Here is a 20978-nt window from a genome sequence, read left to right as displayed (position 1 = left end):
TGCCTACTGCATTTGATATAAATGAGTGTGTTCATAGATATTACATTTTATATATTTAAAAACCATTCTTACATCAACACTTTGAACCTGGTTTCATTTTTTTCATTTAACAGATGAAAAAACTAAGCAGTACAAAAATGTAAAAACATAATTCATACAATTCAACGTAAGTGTACAATAACTACTCACTGTATACCTATAAAGTACACAACATTATGCCCCATGCTTAGAATATAATGAACAGCAAAAGCTAGGAAACTTGCCCTAATGGAGTTGCACTCTAATGGGGAATATGGACAGTAATCCAAAGTCATACAAATCTATGAAAACTTATACCTGAAATGTTGTGGTAAAGAGAGCTTTTTGATGTGATAATGATTTGACTAAGTCAGAAAGAACACATTAACTCCATAGCATTACTAGAAAACTTTAAAGACAACTTTGAACTTACTTAAAATTATTGCATTCTTGCCATCTCCTAGGTTATGTTTTTTTTCTGCCATTCTTGACTATATTCCACATATACACTATGGGGAAAGATTTACTGCAACCCAAATATTTAGTGAGCCTAGGGGATGAAACACAAACAATAATCAATGCTGAAGGTGTGTGTTGTCCTGGAAGGTAGTTTGAGGAGGAAAGAGTGTGACAAGAGACCATTTCACACTTCTCATCTTGGGACTGAGTCATATCAAAGGATGACTCCATTGGAAGTGAAAGACAGCTACTGTAGGAGACTGGGGGCATGGCTAAGCCCCACATAGATAGTTAAGAGACCTCTGGTCCAGGGAATCTCAGCTGAACTGAACCTTACATTTTTTTAACTCTCTATCCCGTTAGATTTACCCCATGGACTGGATCTGGTTTTCCTGGCATAGATACCACGTATTACTTGGTTATTTAACTCCACTGGTTCTATTCTTTGGCTTACTTAATTTCCTTGAACCACCAATGATTTATGACTTGTCTTTCCAAACTAAAATACAGTATCCTGGCTTCTATTTGATGATTTGAGTACCATTTTGGAATAATATCGATAGTCAGAAGACCTGGATTTGAATGTTGGTTCTACCACTTACCAGATGATGGAAGATAAATTAACTTAACTTTTCTAAACTTTTTTTTCTCATCTGTAAAATGGGACTAGTAATGCTTACCTCCTAGGGATGCTATGAAGATTAGTCGACATACATTTGAAAATGCTTAAATGTTTTCTGAATGTCAATTTCACACAGTCTTAACACAAACTTTTTTGTACAGCATTGAAATTCTTTAGTGTTAGATTACCTCGGTCATAAATATGTTGAGAGCAGCTAACATTTTCCACATATGTAAAGCATTCCTGCTCTCATGGAAAAGACGAGAAATATAGCCATGATGCAGAAGCAAAATATATGTAAGCTAGAACTCTGTCACTGAGAGAGACATTGAGATGTGTCATGTAAGGACCTATATGATCTTGATGTCATCTTCATATTTTTAAGTGTAGCCAAGGTCCTTAGCTAGAACTGTGTCCATTTGTCTTTTCCCCACTTTGGTTCTTAAACCAGTGCCTTAAGCATAGAAGGAATTTAATCATCATTTGATGATGAAGTAGAACTTCATTTCCATTACAACTGTATCACCTGTGACATTTTTACCATCACCCATGACTTTTTCTAAAGCTCTTTTTTGAGTTGTATCCTTAGCTCACACCACCTCTTGGAACTCAAAGCCTGCAATCCATTGTGAGAAGTAATATTCATTTTCTTTGTACATATATCTCTTATGAATCAAGAACTACCTTCTGTCCCCTGCTATTTTTGATCTCTGCTATACTATCACCCAAAAATCACTTAATAAGGCCATAATAATCTTATTCAGTTATACAGCATGATATATTATCATGTTTCCTTATAATTCTACTCCGATGAAAGATCAATCATCATTTAGTCCACCTCTCCCACTCCTATTTAAAGTACTTAAACATTTTAAATGTTGTTGTCTGATACACTTATGTATATTTCTTACATTAGCAATGAAGAAGTTCAGTGACTATTTGCACTTATAAGCTTGTTTCTCCAGAATATTTATTGTTACGCTTGACCTGGAAATGCTCAGAGCAAACAATAGTCCCAAAATGTGTCATCAGGCTGGATTTATATATAAAGTGAATGAGGTTTGGTATAGCTATACCACTTAGTTTTGCAGTCTTATCAGTCAGTGCCAATGGCTTGGTGGTCAGTTTTGCTGTTGTGATGTTGCTATGGACTCTTCTGTCCATCATACTTACTGCCTGAGAGAAGATATGATTGTAAAGTTTGTGAACATTTCATGGGTCAGATTTATAAGTATCTTTAAGTTATTAGTATGCTTTCTATGTGCTATTTCTTTATGACTGACACTTGAAAATATGGCTATTCTAATTCAGAACAAGTTAGTTGGTCAGGCTGTGTTACTTATGAGTTGCCTGCATCATCTGATGACAGGGCAGATGGCCTGCAGTTTACAGATTTATGAGGCATTAATGAAAAGCAGAAGGAAGGAGAATGAGGGCAATGATCCTCAATATGTATCTTCATCCATCTGGGCTGCTATAACAAAACACCACAGATTGGGTGGTTTGTAAACAACAGAAAATTATCTGACAGTTCAGGAGCCTGGAAGTCTAAGATCAGGGTGCAAGCATGGTCTGAAAAGGGTCCTCTTCTAGGTCACAGACATCTTGTTGTATCCTCACATGACAGAAGGGGCTATGGGAGCTCTCTGGAACTTCTTGTAAGGCACTAATCCCATTCATCATGGTTTCACCTTTATGATTTCTAAGCACGTTCCAAAGGCCCCACCCACTAATACCATCATCCTTGAGGTTTAGATTTTTGACATATGAATTTTTGGAGGACACAAACATTCTGATGAGAGCAGTATGAATAAACTACCATCGGCAGTAAATGTAAAGGACAGTAGGGTCCACAATAATAGAAGGATCTTACAGCCATGGGGTCCACTGAATGGTAAAATGCAAAAAACAAAAATGCCCAGGGATTTCTAAGCAAGCATCAAATGCTGCTGATCCACTTCTGAGGGTAAGAATTCCATAACCAACCACTAACCCAACACAATTGTTTTCTCTCTTCCTGTGGGAAAGGACTATGAGAAGACGTCTCTTATTTTGGATTCTAAGTCAATACAAGAATGATTCTCTTAAAACTTGAAACACTTAAGTATTTAGGGAAAAGAGAGAACTCCAAATAAGGCAATATTCCAGAGTTAGTTCTCTGGTTTTTATTGCAAGGTGTATTGTGAACTATTGCTTGAGTTGTCACTTCAAGATTTCACATCACCAATGCAAGGAACTCTGCTTTCAAACAAGTCTGGGATGGATGTGAAAAATTCAATGAGGCCAGGGTCATTCTGTTAATAGGCTAACATGTGCATGTTTGAAGGCTATCAAGCATTTTCTTTAATACAGAATGATACTTTAATTTGTCAAATATGTGTTTATTGATAAATATTCTTTTTACAGACTATTCTCTTTACTATATCCAACCATTTTGGAATAAAACTATTTCATAAAGAAAACAATTGTCACCAATTAAAGACATCTTTTATTATTTGTTTTTAGTCAAAGAGTAAAATTACATTCAGGACATACATGATGAGACTTATAAGTGTGGTTCAGATTTCTATATCCAGTAACTAAGGGCAGGAGTATTCATCTTAACAGGGTCCCCATTGTGACTAAAATCAACTCAGTTGTGTTTACAACTGTTTATGTTTATGTGTCTGATTGATTCTTCTCTTCAACTTTAAGCTACTGAAAGGCCTTCAAAGATCTTGAAGAGCCTTCAAAGATCTTGCCCAGCCAAGTCCCTAATCATCTGGCATCAAACTCATCTTTGTAGCAATGATAAATTTCAGAATTGATTTGAATAGCTGAGAAAGTTCTCCACCCCTTGCACCCACAGGATCCCTACAGGAAAATCACAGTACACCCTCAGAGATAGACACCATCTCAGAAGTCACTCTCCCTCAAGGTCAGCTTTACCAGCCATCTACCTGGTAAAAGACATCTACCTTTACCTGGTAAAGACAGGTTCTTATAAGGTATTTTGAGGAGTCGGCACTTCTAAAATTCCCGACTTTAAAAAAAGTAAACTTTGGACTTCTCCAGTAATCTCAGAAAGGTAGCTTCCTCTAGAGGGAAGAAAATCCCCCCAGGGAAGATACTTTTCTGTTTTATTGGCCATAATCACTTGCCAGCATGAGTGGAGCAGCAGGAGTCACGGCTGCTAACGTGCCACCGTGCCACCAATGTGGCTCTCTGATAAGGATGTTCACAGCAACCCCTGACCAGAGGCCAAAAATGGGTCTACACATACAGAGCGTGGGTGTCCTGTGTGATTTAGTAACATCTGGGGCTTTGCCTTCAGACACATTTTAGGGCAGAGAGTTGGAAGCCAACTCAGAAAGATGGTCTGAAGGAACATAAGCAAACAGTGCCATCAAGTTACTAAATATACTCCCTTAGAATTTTCTCCCCAGAGTCTAGTCGAATAAAGCCCCTGACTAATTTCTTCTTAATTCTTTAGCAGAAAAATGAATCTTAGCTTGGTAGGTGTGGCACAATGGGAATTTAGTAATCCAGAGAGCTGCTGAGTCCTTTGGACAATGTGTCCATATGAGCACAAACATGGGAAGATAGATTTGAGCCCTAACCCTGAAGCTCTCTGGCCAATGAAGCCATCAGTTTTTATACATAGCATATAATATTGGTTAGAAATAAAGTTATTAATGTGATGCAGAAAAATATGCAATTTTCACGTTGGTATTTTGGCATAAATGTTGATAGATTTGAAATATGAGACAGAGGAGTAAAAACTGCCATATCCTTGATATTTTATGCCTTATTTTGTTGTGTCATAGTTGAGAATCATTGGGTTTATTGCTCAAGTTAATGTTTTCAGTGTTTATTTAAGTCAAAGTTTTATTAATCTGATTAAGGTTTGAGTTTTGGATAAGTCAAATTCAGCCATTACATGAAATATAAGAAATTCCCAGGGTAATCAAGCATGGCTGCTTATTTTAATCTTCATGTAACTACAGTATATTTTGTCTAAATTCGATGCAAGTCACATAATGTAATGCAAAGGAGTTCAGCCTAAACTCTCAGGAGAATGCCATTTATTTGCATCTTCGTGATTAAAAAAAATATTTGCTACTAAAATTTGAACATATTAAGGAGGGAAAATACCATGCCATTTAGGCTATGAGCTTACATAGCCCATATTGTGATCAGCACATCATTTCATGGTAAACTTTGGGGTTAGTTAGGAAGATGTTATCATCTGGTTGGCATCGTCATTATAACAGAATTCATATTTAGAAAAAGAATGTTTTGAGGGGGCCCGTGAAGGGGGCTTACCAATACCTGTGTTGTGGGGATGTCACCCCAATTCTGCTGATCTATGAGTTATTTGTCAGGTACTATTAAGTGCTATGCAGGACTCAAATATAAAATAAAGCATGTCCATATGGCCCTGTCTTTTGAGGAATTTAAGGCAATTCTATTTATTTGGGTTGAAAAGACCTGTGTGCATGGAAACCGCTACAGAGAACAATGCAAGAATGTGGCTTTGATTTTATGAATCCCACAGCAATTTCAAGAGAAACATGCAGAGAGCGGGGCGGGGGAAAGAGTCATTTAAGGAGCACTAGAGTAAGACAGATAGGACACACAACAGACCTGAGTGCAGAGGGAAGGATCCAGCTGGCAGAGATACAAAGGGCTGATGACCACTGGGTGCAGATCAGGAAAAAAGTGAAGATGGAGGGAGCGTGGCAAGCCCTGAGAACGGTGATGCATTCCCAGCCTGTTTGAGAGTGAAACCTCTGCCGGTAGGCCTGGAGAGAGAGTGTTGGGTCATCAGGGTGGAATCAGGTAAAACTGAAGCCTGTATTGAGGCCCAGAAAGGTTAGAGGACTCCCCCAGCACATTCCTCAAATGTGACCGAGATAAGACTCAACTTGGAATGTTCTTCTCAGTGCTATACTGCAGCTGTTTTCTAGGTGAAAAGCAAGTCATCTGTCTAGGTTGTATGTAGCAGCAGCAAAATGGTGTTGACCCTGGACTCAGAACATCTTATTGCAGTTGTGGGGTTAACTTGGATGGGGAGTTATCCAACAATGTTATCTGAAAAAGCCTAGACATATCTTAGCCAGCTTTTTAGAAACCATCGGTTTGTATTTTTAATGAAATCATTATATTTAATTTGCTTTACTCGTTCTTGACTTTAACAGATGAGACTCTATTGCTGTGGTGCATTTAATTTTCTAAAATACAAGTCAGCATATGAAAAGGACATGTGGAAATCTCGGTTTAGTGTTTTGTAGAGTGCGAAGAATCCTGTAGTAACAATCCACAGCTGTCATACAGCTTCTCCTCCCCTATATCTACTCACGTAAGGAAAATATAATTGCACCATTATCACATTATATGCTAATACTAGTGTGGACCAAACTGTCTATGGGTTGCCATGACAACCTCAACTAAGATAAAACCAAAAATGATATTCACGATGCATATTAACCTAGAGGTGATTTTGTCTTCTAGGCTCTTCAATGGCCAACAAGGAATTATTATTCAAAACTTTAGCACAAGATCCATTCTTACTGTTACCAATGTGACACAGGAGCACTTCGGCAATTATACTTGTGTGGCTGCCAACAAGCTAGGCACAACCAATGCGAGCCTGCCTCTCAACCGTAAGTAACACAGTGTTGCCAGAATGCTCCCAGGGGCCCCTTGGCTCCTGTCCATCAGCAGAGATAAAACCTGAGAATGGTGTATGTTCATTTTTAAACTCAGCCTGATGTGACACATCCCTTACACGGAGGAAACTTGGCCCCTAAATGGTATGGGTGTTTGAGAATTTTATAATCCCTGTTGAAGTCCATGTGTGTTTAGAAAACTGTCTTACAGCTGAGAAAAGGGAAAAAAGATACCTAAATAATAAGACCCACTGAAAAATGTCTTCTGACTGAAGATGGTTTGGTGGGGTTTTATTTATTTTCATTTTGTTTTTTAAAAATGTGTTCCATTATCCTTAAGCACTGGTTAATTTCCGTTGAATTTACTCTTGGTTGGTTTTCTTTAGGCATTCACCTTGTAATAGTGAGAATTTCACATGCCATATATAAAATGTAAGAGTAAATAAATCATCATGGACAGAATATTTTATCCATATAGATAATGTTTTTACTCAAAACTATTTGAAATACAACCTAAGGTTTTGCTAAAATAAATACTATATTTCTAATGTATCTTGGTTCTTAAGGTTTTGCTAAAAAAGGAAGAATAAACATGAGGATTAGTTGGAGGGAGAGAAACCTAAGCTGATATTTTCTCCTACAATTAGTTTCAGTACTTTTTAAAAGCTGAGTAAACAACACATTTTCATAACTATAAAATGTTCCTGATTTTGAAGTGGAGTGTTTCTCAAAGTGTTCAAAGAAGATTGCAGAGAATATACAATCTTCTCATTTCCACAAAGTTAACTGAAGTCATCCTTATCTTTTATAGTTAATATCTTTATAGTACACTGACACGTGTATATTTATATTATCATAATATATATAGCTGTGTCTCTGAAAAATGTGAATATTGTGTAGTTCATCACAGACATGATCACTTCCATTTTGCAGAAACGAGCATGGGATATATAATGCTTCTACTACTTAAAAATATGTTACAAAAAGTTTCATGATTTATGAACTTTGAATTGTGACAATTTAAGAGCCTCTGATGTTAAATAAAATAGTTTGTTGTTAGTTTCTATATACTTTTAAAACAACATATCACTTATTATTCCAGCTTAATATTACTTACTATTTCTTAATACCCACACTCTGAAAGAAAACCACTGTTTGCCATGCAATAGCCATAGTATATAACAAACTTGCTTGAGTTTCTTCCATGAGGATGATTTATTTAGTGTAATTATGAATAATAAAAACCATTAAAAATATTACAGAGCTACGTGAATTCCAATTTCATGTAAATATTGATATTTCTTTGGCATACTATTAATATTTTAAATGATTTAAATATTCAAGAACCTGAAATAATTAATGAATTAATAAGGCAAAATAAAGAAAAATTTAAGGCTTATATAACACATTAACTCTTTGCTATTTAAATTTCTAAATCACATTCTGATTTTTGAAACAGAAACATTAATGAATATGACAGATTAAGAACAAATGTCACTTACTTAAGTGTTTGTTGTGTTCTGACAACCTTAACACAATCATCTGGAAATAATGCACTGCTAAAAGGGCTTCTAAACATGGTATCTTTAGAATGGTCTCTAATTATCTCCCTTTGCCACTGCCTTCCTGTATGTAGAGGTGCTATGGAATACTAGTTCAGTTTGATTAATTTATCAGCAAAGACATAATATGCAAATATTAACTGCAATTTTGGACATAGACCTAGAAGTTGAAGAAATGACTATATATTCAGACAACATCTATGACCTCATCTGAAATTCTTACACTGAGCATTTCTATTTTGTACAATAGTTACTTTTATAAATTTTTTATCTCTCCACGAAATTATGTTTGTTGAGAATATAGGATCAATACCTGGTTCATTATGTTATGGCCCGTATCACCAAGCACAGTGCTTGTTATTTAATAGCTAATCAATAAATCTGTAAGGACTAAATGAATTTGTTAAACATTGGATAAGTGATTAAATGGCTAATGAATAAATGAATGAATGAACTGGGTTGTAGATGTAAAGTGTGTATTTGTAATCTCTAGATATGTAAGACAATACCAGGACAATTATAAGGTACACTTACTGTGAGCTTCCTGTAGACCAGATACTATTCTAATCTCTTTATATGAATTTGTTCATTTAATTCTCGTGTAATCCAAAGAGGTAAATTCTATAATTTCCTTCTTACAGATGAGGAAACTAAGATGAAAAGAGATGAAACGCTTGACCAAAGCCAAATAAGGGACAAAGCAAAACATTGAATCCCTACAGTCTTGCTCCAGAGCCCAAGTTTTTAACTCTTACATTTCACTCTCTTGCTATGAACATAGAAGCATCAACGGAGTGAAAGATAAATTGTATCATTTGCAACATACTCTTCCAAAGCTAAACCTCTACATATAACCTTTGTCCTCATTGTGTTTTTTAATCGACTTTAATCATTTAGGATGCTATTCTTCAACATATAAAACTTTTAAAAATAAGTGGTTAGATGTAAACAACACATACCAGATATCAGATTTAAGTATATGAAAGATGAATGGGCTCAATGTTTGACTGAAAACTTATACAAAAATGAGACTCAGGGATATTTAAACACACAGTTTTATAGCATTTTAAATCTCTTTGGATGGTACAGTTACCCAACACAGGCATTGTGAATCTACAAACTATATTATGGGGGAAGGTAGCTTTCTTAACGTTCGTGTGATGTTAGCTTGAGACAGCACTGTGTCACTTGATAAGAATTTTTGTCATATCTCACAAGGTCTATGAATGGGAGAGGGTTATAAGAAATATGAGTTGCCTAGTGTAGCGTTTATACATATAAACCCTCAAACTGATTGATAATAACGTTCTAACAGAGCTTTAGCCACTAGGAGTCAGTTCTCCATCCATAACTATTTAGGATAAAACTTGGACTGATACAGTCTTCTCCTGGTTTGTAATAACCTGCATTGTCTAGATCACCAAGGAGACAGAAGGCAAGAAGCTATAATTTGGAGCCTTTCTATAACTAAGACCATAAAAAAAAATGCAACACTCTTTAGTGTGTGTGTGTCTGTGTGTGTGCGTGTGTGTGTGTGTGTGTGTGTGTGTGTGTGTGTGTTTCATGTAAAAGCAGTCAAGCAGGCCTTGGTTTGGATCCCAGTTTTGCTGCATATTAGTCACATGTGACTTTGTGTAAGCAAATGCCCAAGTCTCACTAATTCATTGTTAATAAAATGAGGCCAATAATGGCTCCCATCTATGGGATGAAAATTAAATGGGATGATGCATGTAAAGCATTTATCCCTCAGCCTGGAACAAAGTAAGCACTCAATAAATGTTAACCATTGTTATTATATCATATCCTGTAAGAGCACTCAATTCAGTTCAGTTCAGTTCCAAAAGCAATATATAGGTTGCTGACCTTACTTGTTGACCCCGTCTGTTACTGGTAAGCTAGGGAGAAGGCATGCAAATTTGAAATAATGTCCTAACTCTAGCTGTAACTTAACCATATCCCTTGGTCAGTGCATGAACCAGATTTTGTGGCATTAATTCCAGATTAATGAAGTTTGCAGCGTAGAAGTTCAGACATCTAGGAGATGCAAGTAGTAAAGACAAAACTAAAAAATTCTGTTTTCAAGGCTCAGATAATCTGTTCAATAGCAACCTTTATTTGTCAAAAAATACATGTATATATGTATGTGTGTGTGTGTGTGTATATATATATATACTGCCTATATTGTACAAAAAACTGTTCTTAATGTTAGAAAGAAAAGGATTAATATATCTGGAACCCAATGCTCAAAGAGTTCTCAGATGAATGAGAGGAGAGGGATAAGAAACAGACAACTGTAATGCAATATAGTAACGGTGGCATACTAGGACAGAGAAGAGGCTCTTGACCTGGCCTTGAGGGTCATGAAAGGACTGTCATCTAGATGGCTGATGAGAGTATGGCTATAAGAATTATAAATAATATGCACCTCAAAATACCTATTTAGCCACCATTGTGTGATTTTCGACAGAAGTTTGCAGAGTTCATTTAAGAACAGCCATGAGTACATTGTACAGTGGCAACAATGAGAGAATGATCAACTCAGTCTCCGTGACTGAGGATGAGCTGTAGAGATGACCCTTGAACAAAGGATGTGATTAGATTGAGCCTGGGTGTGGAATGGCTGGGTGGGGGTGAGGGAGAATACTCTAGTTCGAAGCAGCTACTGTAAAGACATGGCAGTATGGAACAATGTGATACACTTGAAGACATAGTGGTATCTTTATATGGTTAGTTAGAGTAAAAGGTGGGAGAAGAGACTATTGAGAGTTGATTGGACAGGTTGATGGAATTATGACAAGAAAGGCTGCAAATGAGCTTGGACTTTATCTTTCTGGTTTTGAAGAACTATTGAAGGATTTTTAATAAAGGCAGGATATAAACAGATTTAGTTTCTGAAAGACATTCTTAGTTAACATGAGTTCTAAGCCCAGATATTAGATCTACAAGAAGATAATTGCACCAAAAAAAAGTAGCAGAGGTGAGGGAGTGGCAAGAAATTAGGAGAGAGGAGTTAATGACCAACTGTGGAGAGAACAGGAAGGGAATTGTAGGAATCTAGATAACTCCCAACATTTAGTTGGGTGAAATTAACCGGGATAGAACGGGAGAGAAGGATTAGCACTTTCAGATTTGGAGACAAAGTAGAGATTGAAAGAAGAAAAGTGACTTTAATTTTGGACATACTCAGTTGGAGGCAATGTCCAGTAGTTTGCTGGATGTAAAGTCCAGAATGGAGATACGATTTGGAGGTTATCGGAGTGGAGGTGGTAGTGTCAGCAGTAAGTAAGATTTTGCATAAAGGCCACGTACACTAAAAAGATAAGCAAGGACCAACCTCCAGGTAAAATCAGCACCAAGGAGTGTGCAGAAGAGTTGAAATATCCTGTAGGAGCTCGTGGGACAAGTGAGGATGAAGATGCCAGAGGAGGATCAGTGCCACAGAAGCCACAGGAGATTTGTTCGACAAAAGGGACAGTCAGCAATGCCCAATGTTCCATCAGATCAGAAAAGTCTGAAAATCAACCACTGCCTCTGACAACTGGCAACAATCGGTGATCTTTGCCAAGGCACTTTGTAGAAAACTGGGAGTAGAAGTCATGAGGTTGTGGATTCAGGTGAAAGAAGTAGATGAGGAAGTAGAGACAAGGGTAGTAAACTACTCTTTCTATGGACTAGGCTATGAAAGGAAGAAAACAGGCTGATGATCTGCCTTGATCCTTGAGCAGCTGGTCTGAATTGGCTTTCAATCTGATTAATAGGTCCAATGACTATATGTATGTCAACCACTCCCTGACCATCAAAGATGCCATACTCAGTCTTTGGTGAATCATACTTCCCATGCTTCTTGCTCTTCTGCAAGCTGCCCTCATTCTCAGTTTGTTAGCCTCTTTTCACACATCTTTCTTCAGTCCCAGAGAAACAAGAAGGGGCTTTGATTTAAAATGAAGTTACCTTAAACCCTTTTGCCTTTGTGACCTGTAGGCTTTAGACTGTAATACTAAGAGGAACTCTAATTCTAAGCAGAGATGTTAGTAATTTCATTAATAGAATTACTCTAGATAAAGAATGTATGATTTCTCAAGTTAGGGGAAAGTAAAGTTTGTATTAGGAAAACTGTAGGAAACCTTGTGTACAATGAATCCCTCACTTTGCAGATGTTCTGTCCAGAAATTTCTGTCATATACTTGCATTAAAAATGTCTCTTGATGTGTGCGTGAGGGGGGGGAGAGAAAGAAAAAGAGAAAGAGAGAGAGAGAGAGAGGAGAGAGAGAGAGAGAGAATATTCTGTAGATCACTATACATCAGCCTCAGAGAGCAAATGCTGTAACAAAATTAATAATGGATGACAGCGTGCCAACTCTTCATAGCAAAATTCCTTATTAAGTAAAAAATGAGAGATTCAGAATTATTTGAGATTTTTATACTATTTTTCAGTTGTGTTTTTTGTTTCCTGAACAGGAGCTGATTTCTTTATGTCTTCCCCTTAAAGAATATGAACTGAATGGTCCCATCCTGCCATCTATGGGTTCAATTCATCAAATTTACACCCTTATTTGATTAGTAATTTAGTAACCAATAAAAGTCATTTCTATAAGTAAAATATGTTGTATACGCTTTGTTAAAAAAAACAGATATTCATTATAGGACACAAAGAATCATAATCTAAAGGCAAATAAGGAAAGAAATCAGTTAAGAAGGGAAAAAATCTTAGCCACATAAACAAAGTGCTTAAAATTCACATAACTTTAATTCGATACAACCTTCTCCTGAGACTTAATATATGAAAATATTTGGGACAATTTAAGCTTCAATATTAACAGAGTCTTAGATTACAGACCCAAATAGATAACAATCATATTGCTATAGTGTGTGGGTGCCAAACTCTTTGTTCATGTTCAAAAACTCTTTGTTCATGTTCAAAAGTGGGGTGTCAAATCTATTGCCAGAATATAGGTCCTAATGATGCTATAAGGTCTTCTTTTCTTGTGTGTGTGCATGTGTGTGTGTGTGCACATGTGCACGCACGTGCGTACGTGCATTTATTCAAATAACAAAGCATTTGCCTCAGAAATATTACACATAAAATATTCAAAGGAATCACCAAAACTTTCTCTTTTCCCTGCCTTAGCAACCCTGTGGAGACAATAATGAAGTTCTAATTTCAAATGTTTTATACAATCATTGCTATTTAACTTTCTGGAATATCTCCTTTCATGTTTACAGAATATTTCTTCCCAGTCTATTTAATTTGATGGACACCTTCTCTTAGGGATTTGAAAAAAAAAAAAAAAAAAAGGGCACTAGCTGGTATCCAAAAGGAAAATGGAAGAGGCTACTGGGGAAAGAAAGAATGTAGCTGGCATAACAGTTTTCCCTTGTTTAGATCTGACTGAGGCAGGCAAACGTTATTTTTTTGACTGATTTGTTGAATGTGAGGCCAGCTGTGCCCTTGCAAGTAATATTTCAGCTCTCTGCTTGCTTCAAATGTCCCCACATGCCAGTAAGCAACTGTATGGGCTCTCTGTTACTTTCGCGTAGTATAATGAACCTTGATTCCACGTGAAAGGTGATACCACAAATTTGAATGATTCATATTTTAGATTGAAATTGATCTCCCCTCCTGGAGCTTAAAAGAGATAGGGATTTCATTTTGGTTGAAAGAGGCAGTAATAAATTTAGACTTGGTGATTATTGAAGACAGTGTGCTATGTGAGCCAACTTGCTTTATCCTCACAGCTTTAAGATGTTAATGGAAAGCCTTTCCTGGATGTTCTAGTAATAAGTATTTTACAAAAATTAGGTTTGCAGTTGTAGGTAGATTTTTGATATAGTTATATCGACCTATTGAATGGCACTCTGCTAAACTGAAATATGCACATAGAGACATAATCATCATACAAATAATGGCTATATACAAATTTGGTGAAATGCAGCATGAGTGAAGCAAGAAGGTTTCTTCCTCCCTGACCTTATACCTAGAAGCTTTGTGTATTCTCAAGAAGCTAAACACAAAATAGCCACTCAGTGCCATGCACGAGAGATGATACCAACAGGTTGAAGTAGTGAGAATAACTGTAGGAACAGTTCACCAAATCGCTCCAACGGGTGCTTCAGTTCATGAAATCACCACTGATTTCATGTAAGAGCCAAATACAAATGCTAACAGAGCTTTGGTTAGCCATGTCAAATGACAGAACCTTAGAGCTAGAGTAGTCTCAGATATTACCTAGTTGGGTTTTTTTTTAAAGTTCTTAAAGCTGTGGATTCCTTTCCTTCCCCAGGGAAAACCTGATGCAAGCCCTTAATATATAACAAAGTTAAATTGGAGTTCATGTGGTTGGTTTGAAGGTAAACCTGGAAAAGCCTATCTTTTTCCTCCATATCACACCACACAGTGACCCTGAGGCCTGTCAAAAAGCCGTAGAGTTCCACAAAATTAGGTTTGAAAACTTTCATTCTAGACCAGTTCTTTCCCTTTATCAGTGAGGGAACTCAGTGTTATATATTGTCATAGAAGATCTAAAGCTGCAGCTTGCTTAGTTTGTCCTACTCGTGTTCCAGTGCTTTTTTCATGACAAGACCAACCACCAAAAGCTTGGGAATCAAATAAGTCTGATTTGAAACCCTAGTCCCCCATTCAGGATGCTGGACAGTTCTCTTAGTCCCAATCTTAACGCTTCAATCATCTCACCTATAAAATGGAGAAAATAGGTTATTTTTACAGGGTTGTTGCAAAGATCAAATGATACAGGATATGTAAAATAACTAATGTAGGGCCTGATTAAATGTCTCTACTCTCTGGTACGGATGATCCAAACTTTGAAGGGTAGCTGCTGGAAGCTCAGCCTCCGTAACTCAATAACTGAGCAACTTTATCTCACTGGCTATTTAAGAACAGCACTGGTTCTTTAATCCATTTATTCATGTACTTATGTCTATCGTTATGATACTGTCTTTTTTATTAGAATTATTAATTAAATCAGCCGTGCAATGAGCATTCACTTGTAATGATTGAAAAAAAAGTGGTCAGGTTGATAGAAAGGGTTGTACAGGATTAATTACTCTACTGATGTGTTTCTCTCTGGTTAAGAGGCAATTTGACAGCTGTATCTTCAAGCTACTAAAGCTACATATACATCCCTATAGCTGATACAGGGTCAGTAAACGCCAAAGGGAGGATGGAGCTTTGGTATTTGCTGTTGTCATTCATCAGCCTTGAAATGTAGCAGGTTTGTGGGAATTAGATACCAAAAAGATATTGAAAAATCAAAAGGAGTTTAAAAATTAACCATAAAATTTTATTACGGGTCCTAGCCTGAGAGTCGGGGAATGTAGGTTCTTGCCTTTACTTAGAGAAGTCCTTAGGTAAAGCACTTAACTCACTGGCCTCAGTTTCCTCATCTATAAAATGCAGAGAATAAAATAACTACCCAAGTTCTCTTTCTCCTATAATGCTTTAAGATTCTAAAAAAATCTATATATGTTTAAAAGAAGCAGTTTTATGTATTGATTGTTATTAAAAACAGTTACACTTACTCCTTAACAAAGTAGAAAGGCTGCCAATATTTTTCCCTTCTGTACATTTTTGTCATTGAACTCAAAATTATTTTTTATTGACAGAAAAAAAATGTATTTTAATGTATTTTGCTCTGTGGTGAGTTTCCATAAAGTTTAGCTCAATAGCACTGCTGGCCTAATCATTTTGTCATCTCTACAAAGAATTTTACTCTCCAGGGAAATTTCCTTTATGTTCACAGTTTCAATTCTGTTGGCCAATAACCTATGAAAAGGCACTAGAATAGATCTTCTTGCTTGCTATTTCACAAAGCTCTAACCCTTATAACAAATTAGGCCAAAATGTGACCTCGTGTATATGGGAGTTGTGGCTATTAAGATTTTGTAAAAATGAAAACGTGCCAACATTTCCAGCTTGACAAAAAGGTACTCCCAGTCTCAACCTTCAGGAGTGCCTTTGCTAGTCTTTTCCCTGACAAAGCATGTTGGAGGCCCTGTGAGAGATTTCCGCTCCCATGATTTCTCATTAAGTCCCTGAGAGCATATTTACCCAGCATGCATTATTTTCCCTGTAGCTGTGCCTGGATTCGAAGCATGATCTAATAGTTGGAGCACATGATAAGCTAGCAGTCTGAGCTTCTGTCCCACCTCCACTTTGGTGCTGTAATTTCTTTTTCTGAAAAATTCAAGTGTGGTCTCCCATATAAGATTCAGAGATATAAGTGAAGAAAATGATTATTATGAAGTGCTGAGTGCCATTATTATTAAAATTCCCATTTCTCCTCAGGCAATGTGAGGCATAATTAATAGAGCACATCACCAAAAGAAAAAGTAGAATGAAATAGGGTTTTTTTCTGTTTTGATATTCCAAATAAAAGAAAAAAGAGGAAGAATTAATTGTGAAAGCAATGATATTTTAATGGGCCAACTTTCTCTAAAGCACTGTAAATTCTGTTTTAGTAGCCATAAAACTGCTGGGGAAGAGAGTAGAAATGGTATGTCCTCATTGAATGCATCTATTCAGTATAGAATGGATTTCTTTACTTATAAATATAATTTAATTGAGATTTCTCTCCAGAGACACATATTAGATACCTGCTCAGTATGTACTTAAGTTAAGATATGAATAAATTAACAAGACGTGATTTCATGGAAATGTTATTTCACCTATGGCATGGCCAGAAATTTTTAGTAAGTTGGATCTTTCCAATTTTATCTCTCTCTTTTTTTTAACGAGCTTTCTCTTTCAACTATTTTGAAGCAAAGAAAGAACTTGAGTAACCCAGCTCTAAAATGTGGTATTAGATAGTTGCATGCTCTTCAGTTTCCTTTCTTTGATTTTTTAAATCAATCCAATTAGTGCATATGTGAAGCAGCCTAATTAGTGAGGCAGATCATAATTCTTGTCAAAGAACCATTAGAGTCATTCTCAGTCCACCTAGAAGGAATTGCAAGTTTTGTAAAACACTTCATAAGACAATATTTAGCAACATATTTTTCTAAAACTGGCAGGCTTCTAGTCCATGTTTCAAAAATTAGTGGCCATACCTGTAGGAAAATTCATATTTTCTCCAAAAAATTATAATTTCTTGGGAGCACTATAGTTTATGTTATAATAATGTGCTTACTTGCATGTAATATCTATAATCAAACGATTTAACTAAGCAAACACATTTTAGGGAGACTTGCATAAGCTATGGATGCACAATGGCTCTGCAGTCTTGACTGCTGGAAAAAAGATAAATTGAAAGTGTTTATTTCTCTCAAGCTAGCATGTGGCTGTTGGAGTCCATATTTGACATCCTTTCCTACACCCATTTTGCTTCATACTTTAGAACCACCTGTATTTCCTCAACATCCCTCCTGCCAGCATCACCTGAAAGAATAGGTCTCACATGCCAAAATATTCTTAGACTGCCACACATCACCATCATAATAAACTTCTGTCTGTTAACTTTTTTTCTTTGTTAGCATGTTCCCTGATTCTTTCTCCCTCTTATTCTTGTTACTACGCTTTTTAAAAGATAAAATACATTATTGCTCACATAGTATTAGTGATAGATTCACATGTTTTCTGGATCACGCCCTCTTTTTTTTTTAATTTTTTTCTTTCTCTCATTTTTCCTCAACTCCAGCAGGACTTAATCATAACCAAAACAGATACATAGATGCTTCTCTAACCAGGAGTATAGATTCGGGATAGAACCAGACAGCCTCAGAATAGGCAGCTCAGCATTGCTTTTGAAAGCTTCATCACCGAAAATGTAATCAAACTTGGCTTACCCAAAATTGACTTAAGTTGCAGCCTAAGGGCCAACCTTTGACCAGAGTGGCGTCTGTGCTTGCATCGATTCTGGTCGCAATTGAATTACTCAGCAATTCTGGGCACTTTCATCTCTAGCCCTGGAGTGCAAATGGCCAATTTGGGAAGCAACCTGGTTGTGCCTGAAATTTGCAAGAAGATTTTCTCATAGGTTCCTGGGAAAAAGCAGGCTTACTTTTTAAAAATAGTCGCAGAATTGGCTGCCCAAAGCATGTTTTGTTTGTTTGGTTTTTACATTTGTTTTGATTTGAGAAAAGTGCTTCTTCTCTCAAAGAATCACTTCTGACTCGAAAGATGAGTTCAAATCTTAACATATGTGTACTAAAATTTAGAGAAAATGAGAATTAGTGATGAAAAATCAGGCAGCATAATATTCTACCATTAAAGGGAAAGGTCGGAGACATGTATGGCAGAGTTTTAGATGTGGAAGTTAAAAAAAAATTATGTTTTACTGTGATGTAAACAAAAGAACCTTCTACAGGGGGTCTGTAGAATTATGTTCTGTGACAACACCTCCCACCCTTCCTTTTCAAAATATTTTATAATATTGGCGCAAAAGACTATTAAAACTACTCTTCTAGGGCATAGCAGACTTTTGTTATGCATTTTTATTTTTCATATCTACCCCTTTGTGCTGTGAATTAATTGTACATCATCTATCCTCCTCACAAAACTCCTTTTATTTTCACATAAGCCTTCATATCTTTATGTATTTATTTTACATGTTTATAATTACAACATAGAATGAATCTTACACCTTGCAAAAACTTCCCATATTTCTATTCAGTCTCACTTAACAAAAATTTTATGGCTTCACTATTATATATTCAGTGGTACATTGGTAGAAATGTAACTGAAACAAAGAACGTGTATCACAAAATTTGTATACTTGTAAATAATAAAATGTACAATACACTTTATTGTAAACTCCATACAGCCAATTCCCTCTCAAAGAATTATTTCATTAATTTTTGCCAAAATCATGTATCCATAGCCAACTATGGTTGCAATTCAATCATGATTTGACAAATGGAGTTGTACCCAACTATGGATATTATTCTAACATGAATATGTGTTGCTATTTTTATTTGTGATAATGAATAAGATGAAAGTAACCACTTTGCTGAAACAGGTAACAGTTTTAGATCCTGAAAGAAAATTCTCTCAATTTTTTGTGCTCATTACAGAGTGATGGATACATACAATATACTTTAAGTTTAATTCCCATTAACATGTTTGCCATCGTTTTCTTAAGTGTAGACAGTCAAAAACAGTAACAAAAGCTCAACCCCTAATTTAGAGGATTTGCCAATTTCCATTGTGTAAATATCCCCGTTATGCAGATTTCAAGCTATCAAATGACGTTACTGAATGCAGAGTCGGGAGAGGATATACAGTATCACACCATAATATAATATTTCCACAGTGCAATTATAATATAAAAAACCTGAAGATCATAGATAATAATAGAAATTTAGTAAAATAATTTTGTAAGATGAGTTTTGAGAAGTAATGCCATTTGTTTTTAATATATATAATGGTAAGCTTATGTAACTTAATTTTAACAAAGGCAATGTTTGGCAGACTGCTAACAACATTCCTTCAGGTTTAACAATTGGCTCTCATGACCTGATACGAGCCAGTTTCACCATGCCTCTATTTACCTGAGTGAATATAAAGGAGAACTTGGCTTCCCAGTATATATGCTGCAAGATTCTAGGCAAATTGCATAAACTCTCTTATCTTCAATTTACTCATGTGAAATGGAGTTAATTTTACTTTGCTCACATGGAAGTGGAAGGATCTTACATATTAAATAAGATATGCACTTGGTACATGGTAGGGATTCATCCATTAGTTGTCTTTCCTTTCCCTCTTACATAACTCCAATCCCCCTCATTATATCTATAATTTCCTAAACTTTACTGTGAAGTAGGAATGATTTGATACAGTATCTCCAAATCCATATAATGACCCCTGACACAAGTGAGACTTTTTTCCTGCTAAGCTCATTCATACCCAAGTGCCCACAAATACAGGTAGCATTTCTTGTTTACATTTTCTGCAACACAAAACATTTCCCTCTTAAAATTGGCTCTATCGCTATGCCTCATTCCTGCTTTACACTAGTTTTTCACCAAAATATTGTGGTACTTTAGTTCTTAAGAAGTCTCATCGTGCACGTGAAACAACCCCAGTTACTAACATAGACTACTTTGGGTCTGAGCATTAATTTCTCTGCCACTTTTGGCAGTTCCCAGACATATGTAATTATCACTTCCTCATGTATTTCTAGAAAATCATATATACATGGGCCAATGTTCATGTAAAGGAAGAGCAGTTACTTCACTCTCTTGATCTTTTTTGCTGATCAAATAGTAAAATAACTAGTACGGAACTATTTAGTGAGATGTTTAACCTTTTTCTAATGTTGTCTTCCCTAACAGCTAGGACACTGTTAGTCTATTCACCAATAAATACTATAATTGTTTGGTGTAATCTCTTTTTCCTTCAGATTATACTGGATGTTGCAAGAAGCTCTCCAAAGATACATTGGAGCAAAATCTTTCATCTCTGACTACTGTAATAAAGTTAAATACTCTTGCCCCTGAATGAACCCCTAGAGAACTTTCTTATATAGATTTATAACACATTGTCTCCTGATTTAAAAAACACCTGATTAGTAATGTCACGATAACAGTTGATAGCTAAACATTAAAAATTATTTCCATGTCCTGGGAAATAACCCATAGAGATCATTTTGCCAATTTAGTTACTGTCTATTGTATGCAATGAAATATCCAGCATAATACATACCTTCTCCAGTC

The 20978-nt window shown here is 36.1% G+C and overlaps 1 protein-coding gene across 1 annotated transcript in view; it reads left to right on the top strand.

Moving 5' to 3' along the window:
* NEGR1 (neuronal growth regulator 1) overlaps nucleotides 1-20978 on the top strand; it is an 840003-nt gene that overhangs the window by 660230 nt on the left and 158795 nt on the right. The window contains exon 6 of the mRNA XM_027058871.2: nucleotides 6593-6744. Within this exon, the coding sequence (XP_026914672.1) occupies nucleotides 6593-6744 (152 nt within the window). The remainder of the gene's footprint in view (nucleotides 1-6592; nucleotides 6745-20978) is intronic.

Source organism: Acinonyx jubatus, chromosome C1, assembly GCF_027475565.1.
Source record: "Acinonyx jubatus isolate Ajub_Pintada_27869175 chromosome C1, VMU_Ajub_asm_v1.0, whole genome shotgun sequence".
Lineage (NCBI taxonomy): Eukaryota > Metazoa > Chordata > Mammalia > Carnivora > Felidae > Acinonyx > Acinonyx jubatus.
The sequence above is the reverse complement of the archived record's forward strand: the minus strand, read 5'-3'. Positions and strand labels throughout refer to the sequence as shown.